The following is a 13,495-nucleotide window of genomic DNA, read 5'->3' as shown; positions in this document are numbered from 1 at the left end:
TGGGATGTCAACTTTCAAAAAACATATACTTTTGTTTATTGGGTTGTTATTGGGGTGCAACTCCCAGCATACCACATTTTTTTAAATTCTTCCTATTTTCCCTACATTTTTGGATATTTTTCATACTAAATGATGGTTTATATATATAATTATTATTTCAAAAGAAAGCCCTACTTGTGCTGAAAAAAACCAATAATGTGTGGGGATGCAGTAAATGAGTTAGTGGGCAATCAGAGTTGAATAAATACATAGCAAAAGCACAAAAACTGCTTTGGTCATTTAGTGCAAACATGGGGGGGGGGGCCCTGTTTTGAAGGGTTAAATAGTCTGCCTCTGTTTACTAAATACTCCACCAAATTCCTGCTGTCTAGAAGGCCTGCAGTGTCCCATTATCAGCGCTGTACATGGATGAGCAATAAATGCGTATCCAATCATGTGCATGCGCAGAAGTAGGCCATATACTCAAACACTCCTCAGGCAAGTTGACTGCTCCACCCAAGGATCTATCTTTCAGCCTCTAGTTCTAAGCCTGGATAAACAGCTCTCCTACTAGCAGGGCAGGGCAAAAAAAAAAAAAACAACAAAGCACTGAGGGTAAAATGGGGTTTCTTGTGGATAGGGGGAGCTATTGATTCCTTTTCTTGTTACAGCAAATGACACAAGAAATACATTCTTTGTCTTATTCATATTATTATTATACTTTATTTATAAAGCGCCGACAGATTCAGCAGCGCTGTACATAGATGATTTGGTTGCAATCCAGTAAAACCAAATGGGTGAAAAAAATCTTTGAAACTGTAAATTGCATACCTTGTATTGCACGATACATAATTAGAAATTCTATCTGAGGCATTTCCAAAATCAAGCCACTTTAAATACTTTGTGGTAAGATAAGATTTCCCCCACACACGATATTTTCTTATATATTTCTTATATCAAGTATTGGGCTACACATCTAAAAGTGATAAGAAAAGTAAACTGAGGAATCATGGGGAAACAATCATATCGCCAAAATAAGTTTTCACAGTACAAAATGTACTCAAAGAGTTAATAAAATGAAATAATTTGTGTGAGTTCATGCCAATATATCATCATGTGATATATTTGTACATACGTATTTAAATGAAACCGTTACATAGTACGTGTACGCAGTATTATAAATGACGTGAAAAGCAGGCGCCATCGTAAACTTGGGAATGCTTCCAAATAATTATGTTAAAGCATTAAAATTGAAATACGTGTCGCCTGGAGAGACAAAATATCCAATGCAATAGAACATTGAACGAGTGCAAAAATATTTGTATATTGATTCACTGGTTTTACCGAAGACATTTTAAGCGCGAGTATTTGTAAATTACAAACAGCCGACAGAACTACATATATAGAAGTGTTCAATTACACAGAGAGGTATCTTCAACATATTGATGCCACCATTTTAAATAAAGTATTCTATTGCGGATACATTTACAAACTATCTAAGCGCACATATTTTAAAAGTAAATCATAAAAAAACATGGCGACTGTTACGGAGATGCTCCGACAATAGTGCCGCGAGATTGTTACGTCATTAGCCAAATCCTCACGTTGAGACGAGCCCACCAACGGGGAAGCTCGTTTAAAAAAGAGGCAGCCAATGGCAATTGGCAGTGTTCAACTGTGCGAGCATTCGGCTCTATAAAAGTAGCCACGAGTTAGCATTGTTGGGAGAGACCATCTTTGAAAGTGCGAACGGTTGGTGCAGCGAGTTTAAGGTTTTTCGTATTTGCTTTCTTGGGTTGGTGTTTAAGCGCTTGTGTCGGGGACGGGGTAGTTTATTCTATGGCGTAGTTGGTGCGATTTCGTTAATTGTTTCGCAGGTGGCTTTCAGTGGTTAACTTTTTTAACCGTTTTGTGGCCTGAACGCAGCGTTTTCTCTGCTGCCAGCGGCAGAGCTTACAACTGTATTTTAACTGGTCTATTTTGAATGGTTCTATGTCGATTTTCGTCGTTAGGCCAGGTTGATCTTTTGCTATGTGTTGAAATCGGATTTCGTCTTTTGTTACAGGCGTGAACCAGGCTACTTAAACAATATGTCTGATACTGAGCAGCAATACATGGAGACCACAGAGAATGGCCATGAAACTTCCGAAGCTGACACTGCCGAGGTCAACGAGGCCGCCGCCCCTGAAGAGCAAAACGGCGCCGAATGCGATCAAATAAACTCTACCAAAGGTGATGAGGACGCTGGGTGCGTAGCTGACATTAATTCTCCTTTACACGAAGGAATGTAAGTATCTTTGTTTTGTATCGTTTGTTATGGAGGCGGGGTACGTGGTTGTATGGCTACACCTTCTTTGTTCGGCCGGCCTTTGGTGCCATGTGGTGTAGTTTTTCGCTATTGTTTGTCATCAGCCAAACTTTTTCCGAGGCATTTTAATATTTGTTTTAAAGGTATATGTTAAACTACTGTTTCATTGTTAATAGTATGATAAACACCAGTGTACATTGTGGTAATTGATTGCTTTCTTTCAATTTACTTGTATTATCTACATTTTCAGGCTTGTGTTTGGTTGTAACTTCAAGATGCCTTTTTATTAACAATTATATCCATGTCTTACCATTGTTAAAGTATGTTGTGTCTTTATCTGTGTACTATGGCTTTTTATATTGTACAGACAATGCAGACTTGTTTACCCAAAGATGTTGCATAGATTATTGTGGCATTCTACTGGAAGAATAGTGCTGTATGGTTAATCTAGTAGAGGCATGAAATAACACTAGCATTGTGTCAGTAACCTTTATTAAGTTGGTTAAATAGTTAGCGTTCCTATCAGTTCTTCTTAATCACTTTCAAAATTGTGCTTCGTTACCACTCTTTTCCCATTCAGCCAAGGGGTCAATTAGTATAGTAAGCTTGTGTTATACAGTATCTGATCTGTCACGTTACACATTAAAGTGTGTAATTGGAGTTGTGAGTTAATGTATTTTCTGAGTATGCTTCATGGAAAGTACAAAACACTAGAAACTCTGTAAAAATATTCTTTCTGCTTAAGATGCATGCCCACTTTAAATTTGTGCCTGGTGCTATTGATGGTTAAAAATGCTAATGTTGGAAAAAATACAACTTCACAATTGGCTCAGCTGGGTACACTTCCTGCTTATAACCACATATGCAGTGTTGGCTTGAGTGCTGTCTTGCACAAGGCTACCTGTGGCTATGTGCAGAAAGCCCATTGAAATCAATTGGCATGCTTCACTGCCGGTGATCTGCTTCAAACAAATGCAATTTATGTGGAAAAGTGACTGCACTGCAGGTTTTTTCTTATATGCGTAATAAAATGCCTACAAAGTGCTTTAATGTTCATACATGTGTTCCTTTGACTACCAAACTCAAACAAGTAACGTTCCCTCTAATTACCTCACGTTTGTGTGTATAGTATTAATAACATGTAAACTCAACAACCTTATGAGACTAGTATGAACTGCTGACTAAACTTTTTAATGTCAGATTTCCTGACAATTGTACTTTTATTTAGATATGTTTCATTTGTGATTTTTAGGAAAATGTTTGTTGGTGGCCTAAGTTGGGATACAAGCAAAAAGGACTTGAAAGATTACTTTTCTAAGTTTGGTGAAGTGTCAGATTGCACAATCAAGATGGACCCCAATACAGGGAGATCTAGAGGATTTGGATTTATACTGTTTAAAGATGCATCAAGTGTTGATAAGGTCTGTAGTATAAATTTGCCGAATTTTCTAATTCTGTGACAAGGTGTTACTAACTAGAATATTTTCACAGGTTTTGGAACAGAAGGAACACAGACTAGATGGGAGACTAATTGATCCCAAGAAGGCAATGGCCATGAAAAAGGATCCCATTAAAAAAATCTTTGTTGGTGGGCTCAATCCAGAAGCAGGCGAGGATAAAATAAGAGAATATTTTGGAACCTTTGGTGAGGTATGTTGAAGAAAAATAACTTTAGTGACATAACATTACTCAAACACTGTAGTCTATTCACTAGTTTGAGTTGGTGAAGATGACTTAATTTCATTCTACCTATTCCTCTCCAGATTGAAGCAGTTGAACTGCCAATGGACCCCAAAACAAACAAGAGAAGGGGCTTTGTTTTCATTACATTTAAAGAAGAAGATCCGGTGAAAAAAATCCTGGAGAAAAAATTCCATAATGTTAGCGGCAGCAAGGTGAGGCGTCCCAAAGTGCTTGTGTTTTGAGACCAGCTTAAAGCTACTGCAGCTCTATTGTGAAACAAGCGTTATCTGAAATTGGAATCTGTTGAGAATGTTATAATGGCTCCAAGCACACTGTGCAGTGGTATGTCGAGCTGTATTTGCATCTTAAATTGAGGGATCAACAGCCTCATTTCTCAGTGGATACTGCCACTGAACGGAAGAGCGGTTCATGAACAATGTCTAAAATCCTGTTCAGGAGATTAGTGGCATCTGGAAAAACGGTAACTAGATTCAAACTGAATCCAAAAACTAGAATAGTTACAAAATTAAAAATGCATCTGAGGTTTTTCATGTGTTCAGACAGCTGTATGACTTTGTATGTGCTAGCGTGAATATCTCAAGTTTAATGCTATGTTAAAACAGACTATTGTGCTGCCTGTGGTAAAGAATGTTAACGACTAATGTGGGGGGGACAGGCATCAGCATCTCCTGTTTGGGGGGAGGGGGGGCTGCTTGATCAGCTGCAATAAGCTGATGCCAACAATGGCGCTCTCCAGGTTTGGCTAGCATAATCTAGTACAGTTTAAAGTAACACAAGTTGGCAGACCCCCCCCCCTTCTGTGAGACTCCTACCTTAAAGTGATTAAAATTTTAGTTTTAGACTAATTGGCGTTCTAGACTAATGTTTGAATAGCTCGTTGACATTTGCTATTAAAGTTGCATGTGTGGATCCACAAACTGTACTGCTGTATTGACGCATTGGTTTGATTGTTTGCAGTGTGAAATAAAGATAGCACAACCAAAAGAAGTATACCAGCAGCAGTATGGTGGGAGAGGAGGATTTGGTGGCAGAGGCAGAGGTGGAAAAGGTATGTTCAAATAATGCTCCTATAGTGGATAAGCCATTCAGTGCTTCATGTGTCACATATATACATGCAAGCTCATGTCTTGCAAACAGCATGTATATACATGACACAGCCCTGGTCAATCTTTCCTAGCAGATGTGGTGCTTGGTTCAGTCTTGTCATCCAGGCCTACATGCACCATTCCAGGCCTTCTTAATGCTGGAAAATATACTATTTTTGTTCCTCTGCCCATGCTTTAGTTTACTTAAGTTGTTGATGCCTACATTATGTATTAACAGCTCAAGGACAAAACTGGAATCAAGGTTATAACAACTATTGGAACCAAGGCTATGGGAACCAGGGATATGGCTATGGCCAGCAAGGCTATGGTGGCTATGGCAACTATGATTACACTGGCTATGGATATTATGGATATGGGCCAGGCTATGATTACAGTAAGTTATACTAGAAATCATTGGTTACTGTGGGTGGAACAATATAAGTTAGCTTAATGGCTCTCTCTTGCAGGTCAGGGAAGTGCAAACTATGGAAAGGCTCCCAGGCGTGGTGGTCATCAAAATAACTACAAGCCATATTGAACATTTATTTCAGGTATGCTATGGCTTTTGTAAAGTAGAGATTAACACTTGCCAAGTTCCACACATAGTAGCAGGTGTCATTCAACAGTTCCTGCTTATCGTTTCTAGTGGCAATTTGATTTGTGAATTAGAAATGCAAAACTAATCAATGGTTTTATTAATAGGTAAAAACTGAACTGGTTTGGGGTCTGCTTAAAGCTGCAGTTCTTCGTCTAGGGAATACCTTGTGGGAGTTATGGACTTATTGCTCCATTTGTACAGAATGACATCCTAGGGAACCATGTCACTTTCCACCTTTTTATTTTGTATTGTTTTGTGTCATACATTTCCTGTACTGGAAGTGTTAATTTTACTGTACTTTTTGGTACCTTTTTGGAATCTAATGTATTGTAAGGTATTTTACATGTGTTTGAAATCACCATAACATGGCTATTGAAGCTATTCTAGCTTTTGAAATAAAACAAACTTTGAGTAAATTGTGTTGGCCTGTTATTTCAAACTTGTGTTTTGTTTCTCATCTCCTAATTGAATAACACTTTAATATCCATATTCTGCTTCATGAAAGTAACTTTCTTTACTTGGGTTGAAACAACCTGTCAGGGCTTCTATGACAGAGCACTGACATGACCCTCCAGTGCTCAGTTATCAGCCCTGGTGGAAAGAACGGGTAGCAGAAGTTGTCAATGTGCAGACATAAACCACCTGCCCCACTGGACACCAGGGAGTAAAGCATAGGGGACAAGTCTAGGGATGCATCGGTATATCGGAGAGGCCAGAGTGGCATACAAATGTTTTTTTTTTTCTCTCAACCGTAGTTTTCGGTAAATATTAGTTCACATGTAAAGTCTTTTCCTGTAAGGTATTGTGTTCAAGCTCCCCCCCATGAAAAATATTGAAATTTAGGAGGGTTCTTATAATTGTGCAAATATGATCATATTTATAGCCCTGTATGTCAAGCCTTTCCAAAAACAAAAAACACACCCCTCTTTTGGAAGGCATCTAATGTATTTGATAACACCAGCATCCTTGGCTGTGAATTCTGAAATGTATAGTCCTAACTGTAAAGAATCCCTTCCCTTGTCTATGAATTCTGTTCTTTGCACATTTCTGCTAATGAACAGGTTACCGGAGAGCTCTTTGATGCTGTTTTGAATGTCTAGGTCCACTGTAACTGGCCAGCAAAAAGCATATATTGCACTGCTTTTGTCCAATTTACTTGCTCCCTCCAAATTATTATGTTTGTCCTCTGAATTACAATATACTAAAATATTGGGAAACTCAACTTCAGTTAAAGGGTTAACGCTGTAACATCCATTGACAGTTCAGGCATGTCGCAGGTCTTTTTTTTTTTCAATACTACTATAGAGTTTGACAAAGTGTGGTTGTATAATTAGTGCATGGAAAGGGTTAAAATACCAGCATTTGACATACCCTGGGGTGTCTTTTCAAAAATATATGATTTGATGGGGTAAAGTGAGTTAACTGGCTCCAAAGATGTTCCAAAGGGGAGATGGAGGCAGATGACCAGATTTGGAAAAAAAAGTTTGGAAATCATAAAACGCTACTTGTACTTATTGCCCTATAACTTACAAAAAACAGCAAAAAAAAAAACAAAAACATTGGTTATTTCTAAACTCAGGACAAATAGTAGAATCTATTTAGCTAGTTGTTTTACTTCCTTTTGTAGGTGAGTAAAAGATTTATTTTTTAAAGAGTCATAAAAGGTGGGTTTTTTTTCACAATTTCACCATGTTTTATTATTTTTTTAATAGTAAATAAGATGATATGATCGAAATAATGGTATCTCAAGAAAGCCCATCTTGTCCTGAAAAAAACATATATAACGTGTGTGGGTGCACTTAATTGGTGAGGAGAAAATTACGGCTGAACGCAAGCACCGCAAAAATGTTATAGAGCCTTGGTCCCACGGTACAGAAAGAAAAAATGAGCCCGGTCCTTAAGGGGTTAAAATAATGCAATGAACAAACTGGGTGTTAAAAACAAACATCAGCATGAAAAACTGAAAATTTACATTAACATGTCATTAACCCTTTTATCTCTATAACAATGGCATTTCCCTAATTCCCTTCTTATTTTACTGACATAATAAAAGCTATATTTAAAAGGTACAAGAACACATTTCTTGTTTTTATTTTCTTTTATTTGCCAACTTCCCCCCAAGTTCTGCACATCTGACCCCAGGCTTGCCACTCTGTCCCTCAGATATGTCTTATACCTTCCTATATGCCACTCTGCCCCTGATATGCCCTATACCTCCCTATATGCCACTCTGCCCCCCCCAGATATGCCTTATACCTTCCTATATGTCACTCTACCCCCTTATATGCCACTCTGCCCCCAGATATGCCTTATACCTCCCTATATACCACTACTGGCATATGGTGGATTACTTGATCCGTTTACATTTGAACCTAGACATAGCAGCACCTCCTCTGTAATATATATATATATATATGTTAAGATGAATAACTCCAATCTAAATGCACAGTACTATTCTACTTTTTTTTCTTTTTATAAATATATAAAGGGTATTATATAAAGTCGATAATTAGGGATATGTAGATAGAGATATGAAAATATTACACTGACACAATGGTAAAGGGATGGTTTAACTTAGCTGTTTTTAGCTATACTATACTTATGCACATAAAACAGACTTATGGGAATATTTTTTTTTCCAGGGTAAAGTATTTAGATCCCAAATAAAAGATATGAAAATACCTTTGGACACAATGTTAAATGGGTGGTCTATGCTTATATTAGAAATACTATCTTAGGGCAAAGCACTATGGGCAAAGACACCAGCACCATGTATTGTATCGCGTGGTCGAGCTCTTGTGCCCACACGCCACACCCCTTACTCACGCCTATCTGAGCCACACTATTTACCATCCAAATAGCTATAACTCTTTCTATTTAAAACTATATTAAATTATTATTAAAATCCCAGGAACCAAACGTGTTAAAAGACCCAAATAAGTACCTGGGAATGGACAGAATTTTAACCATGTGTGCTGGATAAAGATGACATCAGAGCTCAGCAGATAATACTAGGTAGAATCTTATGTGATGGGATTGGAAGTAATCAGTACACTAAAAAAAGTAACACTTTTGTGCTTTATTCGTCACACATTCCCTAAAAGAATAACCCTGTAAGAGGGTCATAATTTCTTACAAGAGTTCAATATTATGAAAGCTGTTAGGGTATTATACAAAGTTGATAATTAGGGATATGTAGATAGAGATATGGAAATATTACATGTTATTAGGAACGATATTTCAGGGCAAAGTATTAGAATCTATATACACATGCATTTAGATCATAAATAAAAGTTGAAAATACCATTGGACACATCTTAGGGCAAAGCACTATAATGTACTTATACACGCAAACTGATTTATGGGAATTGGTTTTTTTTTTGTCTCTGCTTATTTTAGAAATACTATTTTAGGGCAAAGCATTATACAATACTTATATACATAAACTGATTTTGTGAAACACAAGACACCAAACCACACAAATATTACAGGTACATCGATGACATCTTCATCATTTGGACCGAAAGTGAGGAAAACTGAAACAATTCCATGCCTCTTTTAACTCATTCCACCCGTCAATTAAACTAAAAATGGAGTACTCCACAAAATCTGTAAACTTTCTGGACACTACTGTAAGATGTACCAATGGTACAACCCACACCTCTCTTTACAGAAAACCCACAGACAGATGCAACAAACGAATCAACTCTGCTCTCAAAGTTCCACGCACACACCTGATAAATATAGAGAAAAAAGAATCTCTACACGTGTACCACTTGTAGTCACCTATAACCCATCGCTTGAAGAAATCCGGAAAGTCATCAAAGACCTACAGCCAATGCTAGCAGAAGATGAGACACTAAAAAACATCTTCCCTGAAACCCCCATTTTGGCCTTCAGACAACCCCCAAACCTGCAACAAAAATTAATTAACCGGAAACTACCCACTGACAGAATGAATAAAGAAAAAGGGACCACACCGTGCAAAAGGCCCTGCTGCAAACTGCCAACACATATGCACAGACAACATAGCCACCCACAACAGCAAGACCTACAGTATTAAAGGATCATATACCTGCACATCTAGCAATGTAGTGTAAATGATACAATGCACGAAATGTGACCTAGGATGCTACATTAGAGAAACCAGCCAGCAATTAAATGGCAGAATGAACATGCACAGACATTCCATTAAACATCACAAGGAAAATTCCTACTGCACCCCTGTGGGACACCATTTCACCCAAAATGACAATTCTATCAAGGACCTAAAAATCAAAGTACTGAAAGGGGACTTCAGTAATACCAAAGAAATACAAACATTTGAACTCAGAATGATTCAACTATTCAACAGCAAGAATAGAGGACTCAATGTCGATTTGGGTTCCCTGTCCCACTACACAGGTTTTACATAACCCCCCCCACCTGCTATATGTACTGTATTTTTAAGTGCACCATGTTCATCTATATGTACCTGTATATATGATAACATGTGTAGACATTCCATCCCTATATTCATCACTGCATTCCTATTCCCTGTATGTGAGCACTAGTATCTTATGGTTTTTTTTTTGTCAATTTATCTTCAGCAGTGCTAAACCCCCCCTCAAAATTCCCCACTCAGAACATTTATGACCCTCTGGAGGTACACATACTTTTACAACATCTCACCCTCCCTTATCAGATCTGGGTAGTAAGCCCCCCTCCCCTGCCACACAACATTGAATTCTATGTGTCGTTTTGCTCAGAAATGTTTTAGACTTGAGAAAGGGAGAAGAGCTCCCGAAAGCTTGTCATTCCAAAATTCTGTTAGTCCAATAAAAAAGGTATTATCACAAGATACTTATTCCATCTGTTATTTGAGATATATATATATATATATATATATATATATACACAGTTTTTTCCCTCAAGTCCCAAGGGGTTAGAGAGCTACAAAGGAGTTGAGTGGCAAATACGTACAATGGGGCCCTGGATAAAAAGCAAATATGCAAATATGATTTCTCTTGGGCTAAGAATGGTTTTGAGTATTTGGGTATTACAGTCACTAAATGGGTTGAAAATCTCATGAAACACAACTTTATGACTCTTCTAAGACGAACTAATAAAGTGTTAAGAGGTGGAAGCATTTGGAAATATCATGGTGGGGTAGGATCCATGTGATCAATTCGTACATCATCCCCCGGTAGAGATATTTATTCCAAATGCTTCCACTCAGAGAACCTGAAAGTTGAAAGCCCAATCGAGCTTCTCTTCATTTATTTGGAGAGGCAAGAAACCTAGAATTAGTCATAAAGTACTGTCCCAAAGAATATGGGAGGGAGGTTTAAATTTCCCTAATATTAGATACCAATATATATCAAACTTAATTATACATGTGTATAGAGCTCAAGTAGAGACAGCCCAATTGGAGGGTTGGTACGAAATAGAAACTGAAGCTTTAGGAGTTACTACTATGGATACCTTAGGCAAAAATACAATATGGGAACAGATCCTCCCCATTTGGGAAAGTATTAAGAAGAAATTGGGAATACAATTCGGTCTCCCTGCCTGGTCAAGTTTAAGTACGTTCGAGTATAATATGACAGACATTTTGTTGGCCAGGTAGAGAAGGAAGGACATTCTTAGAATCCCCACAGATGGTAAAATAGTAGCTTTTCCTCTTCTAACCTCAGAGTTTGATCTTTCAATATCTGAGATATTTCAATATCTCAGAGTTAAATATTTTCTGCAGGAGTTTTTGCATAGAGGGGATATTAAGATTTGGAATAAGATTGTAAAACATTTTAATCACAAAAGAGTATTAAAGGATATATCCAAGGCAATAGACTTAGTACGTAGTGTTGAAGATCAAGGAAAACATGCCCAACTAAAAGCTTGGGAGAAGGATCTGGGAGAAAGAATAGAACTAGAGGAGTGGAACAGGGTCTGGTATAGGACCCTTAGACAAGTCCATTGCATTAATCTGACAGAAAATCACTTCAAAGTAATTAATAGGTGGTATCTAGTTCCTTCCAGATTGGCCAGAATGTTCCCTTCTATTTCACCCTTCTACTGGAGATGTGGTATAAAAGAGGGAACCTATTTGCATATTTGGTGGGGATGTAAAGAAATTAAAGAATCTGTTACTAAGACTTTCGAATTCATCGAAAATGTATCTGGTGTTAAGTTAAACAGGACACCAGAAGTAGCACTACTACATTTGGACTTCCCCCCAAGGGAGGAAGAACTCTGTCTTAATTACTCACTGCTTTGTGGCACTTAAAGTTATAAAAGCCCATAATTGGAAAAAACAACTACCCTGCCTTGGGGAAGTTAAGAATCCGATTTTCGTACAATTTAGAATAGAGAGAGACCTGAGTTGGTCTTTTCTTAAGTCCCCAAACAATTTAGCATGTGGAACAAGTGGGTAAAGAAAGTTGACCATTTTTCTCATTTGGGCCCTGCGCTATAAAACAATAGTGTTGAGAGCAATGCTATGGTGTTCCCTCCTGCCTCTCCCGCTTCCCTCCGGTTGGCACTATGTCTTTGTTTTTTCTTTCTTTTTTTCTTGTCAAATTGTATGTTGTTTACATATGCTGTATGAAACTAATGGTACTATAGCGAGATGGAATATATGTGTCTATGTGTTTTTACATTTTTTCTATGATAAAATGAATAAAGAATTAAAAAAAAATAATAATAATGCAACGCGAATACAAGAGTCACGTACCAGAAGAAGCTATTGGAGTGAAATGCATTGTGTGTATTGACGAAAACAGGAGGGGAAGAGCGGCACACTCAGAAGTTCATACGAACAATACATGATAGGACCACAACCCAAGCGGAAGTTACGGGGCGTTTTATATCACTTTTTAATGTAAGCTACCAGATTTTATACAAGATTAAAGATATATTTATATATTTATACTTTTAAACTTTTTTTTGAGAAAACTGTTTTCAAGCACGCCATCAAGGTCACCTTAAAGTTGCATTGTAAAGAAACAAAATACTAAGAGGTCAGGCATTGACCTGCAAAGTTACCTGGGATTCTTGAGAACTTACACCACCTGTGAAACAAAAGTTTTTTCTGAAGTATATCTTCAGATACAATTTTATTTATTGGTTTTGTTTTGGGTATTTTTTTTTTCACAACTTTATTTTTTGAGTGCTGTCACTATTAACCTTTGTTATTTCAGCAACCCAATATATGTTAAGCAGGTCTTGAGTACAGCAATACCACCCATGCATAGGTTTGCCTGGGGATTGAAGGGCCACATTTGGGAGGTGCACATTGTTAATTTTGATATCGGTCAGTTTGTGCCCATGTCCTATTTGGGACATAATTAAAACTGCCCAATTAAATTTACCCCACCAGACCATATATTTTTGAAAACTAGGCACCCCAGGGTATTTCAAATTAATGTAAATTGTTGTAAGGGTTTAAATCTATGAAAGCAATCTGATTCATAACATTTCTCTGCCAGATAGTGTTGATTTAAAGGTTTAAGGTTACTGCTTATTTTAACACACTACACTAGAGGAATACACTAGCTCTTCTCCATCAAGAGGCTTCATGTAGAGTATAAACCTCTGCTGTACAAACCCTTTCTCATCAATCCAAACAAAAACTAACAATCGCTAATTATAACAATGTTTTTTTTAAAACTCAAACTGAACATGAAACTGTTGCTGCTCTAAAGATGAATACATTATAAGTATCTCAACCAGGTGTGATGAGAACTTGAATGTTTAATAAACGGACATAGGAACCTTCCCCAAGATTAAAACTTAACCTTTATTATACCACACAACTGTCAATACAGCTCTCAAAACAGTTGT

The 13,495-nt window shown here is 37.4% G+C and overlaps 1 protein-coding gene across 4 annotated transcripts; it reads left to right on the top strand.

Moving 5' to 3' along the window:
* The first annotated feature begins 1,662 nt into the window (after positions 1-1,662).
* HNRNPAB (heterogeneous nuclear ribonucleoprotein A/B) lies at positions 1,663-6,090 on the top strand. 4 transcript variants are annotated; one of them, XM_053465394.1, is made up of 9 exons: positions 1,663-1,731; positions 2,045-2,227; positions 3,540-3,708; positions 3,779-3,937; positions 4,051-4,182; positions 4,949-5,039; positions 5,315-5,470; positions 5,544-5,627; positions 5,779-6,090. In XM_053465394.1, the coding sequence occupies exons 2-8, from the start codon at positions 2,070-2,072 to the stop codon at positions 5,612-5,614; spliced, it is 936 nt and encodes a 311-aa protein (XP_053321369.1). In that variant the 5' UTR covers positions 1,663-1,731; positions 2,045-2,069; the 3' UTR covers positions 5,615-5,627; positions 5,779-6,090. The 4 variants fall into 4 exon arrangements, with proteins under 4 accessions (XP_053321369.1, XP_053321365.1, XP_053321366.1 ...); XM_053465390.1 differs by having other exon boundaries at positions 2,045-2,266; XM_053465391.1 differs by having other exon boundaries at positions 1,668-1,751; positions 2,045-2,266.
* Positions 6,091-13,495: the final 7,405 nt, after the last annotated feature.

The sequence above is a fragment of the Spea bombifrons genome, chromosome 4 (genome assembly GCF_027358695.1).
Source record: "Spea bombifrons isolate aSpeBom1 chromosome 4, aSpeBom1.2.pri, whole genome shotgun sequence".
In the NCBI taxonomy this organism is placed as follows: domain Eukaryota; kingdom Metazoa; phylum Chordata; class Amphibia; order Anura; family Pelobatidae; genus Spea; species Spea bombifrons.
The sequence above is the reverse complement of the archived record's forward strand: the minus strand, read 5'-3'. Positions and strand labels throughout refer to the sequence as shown.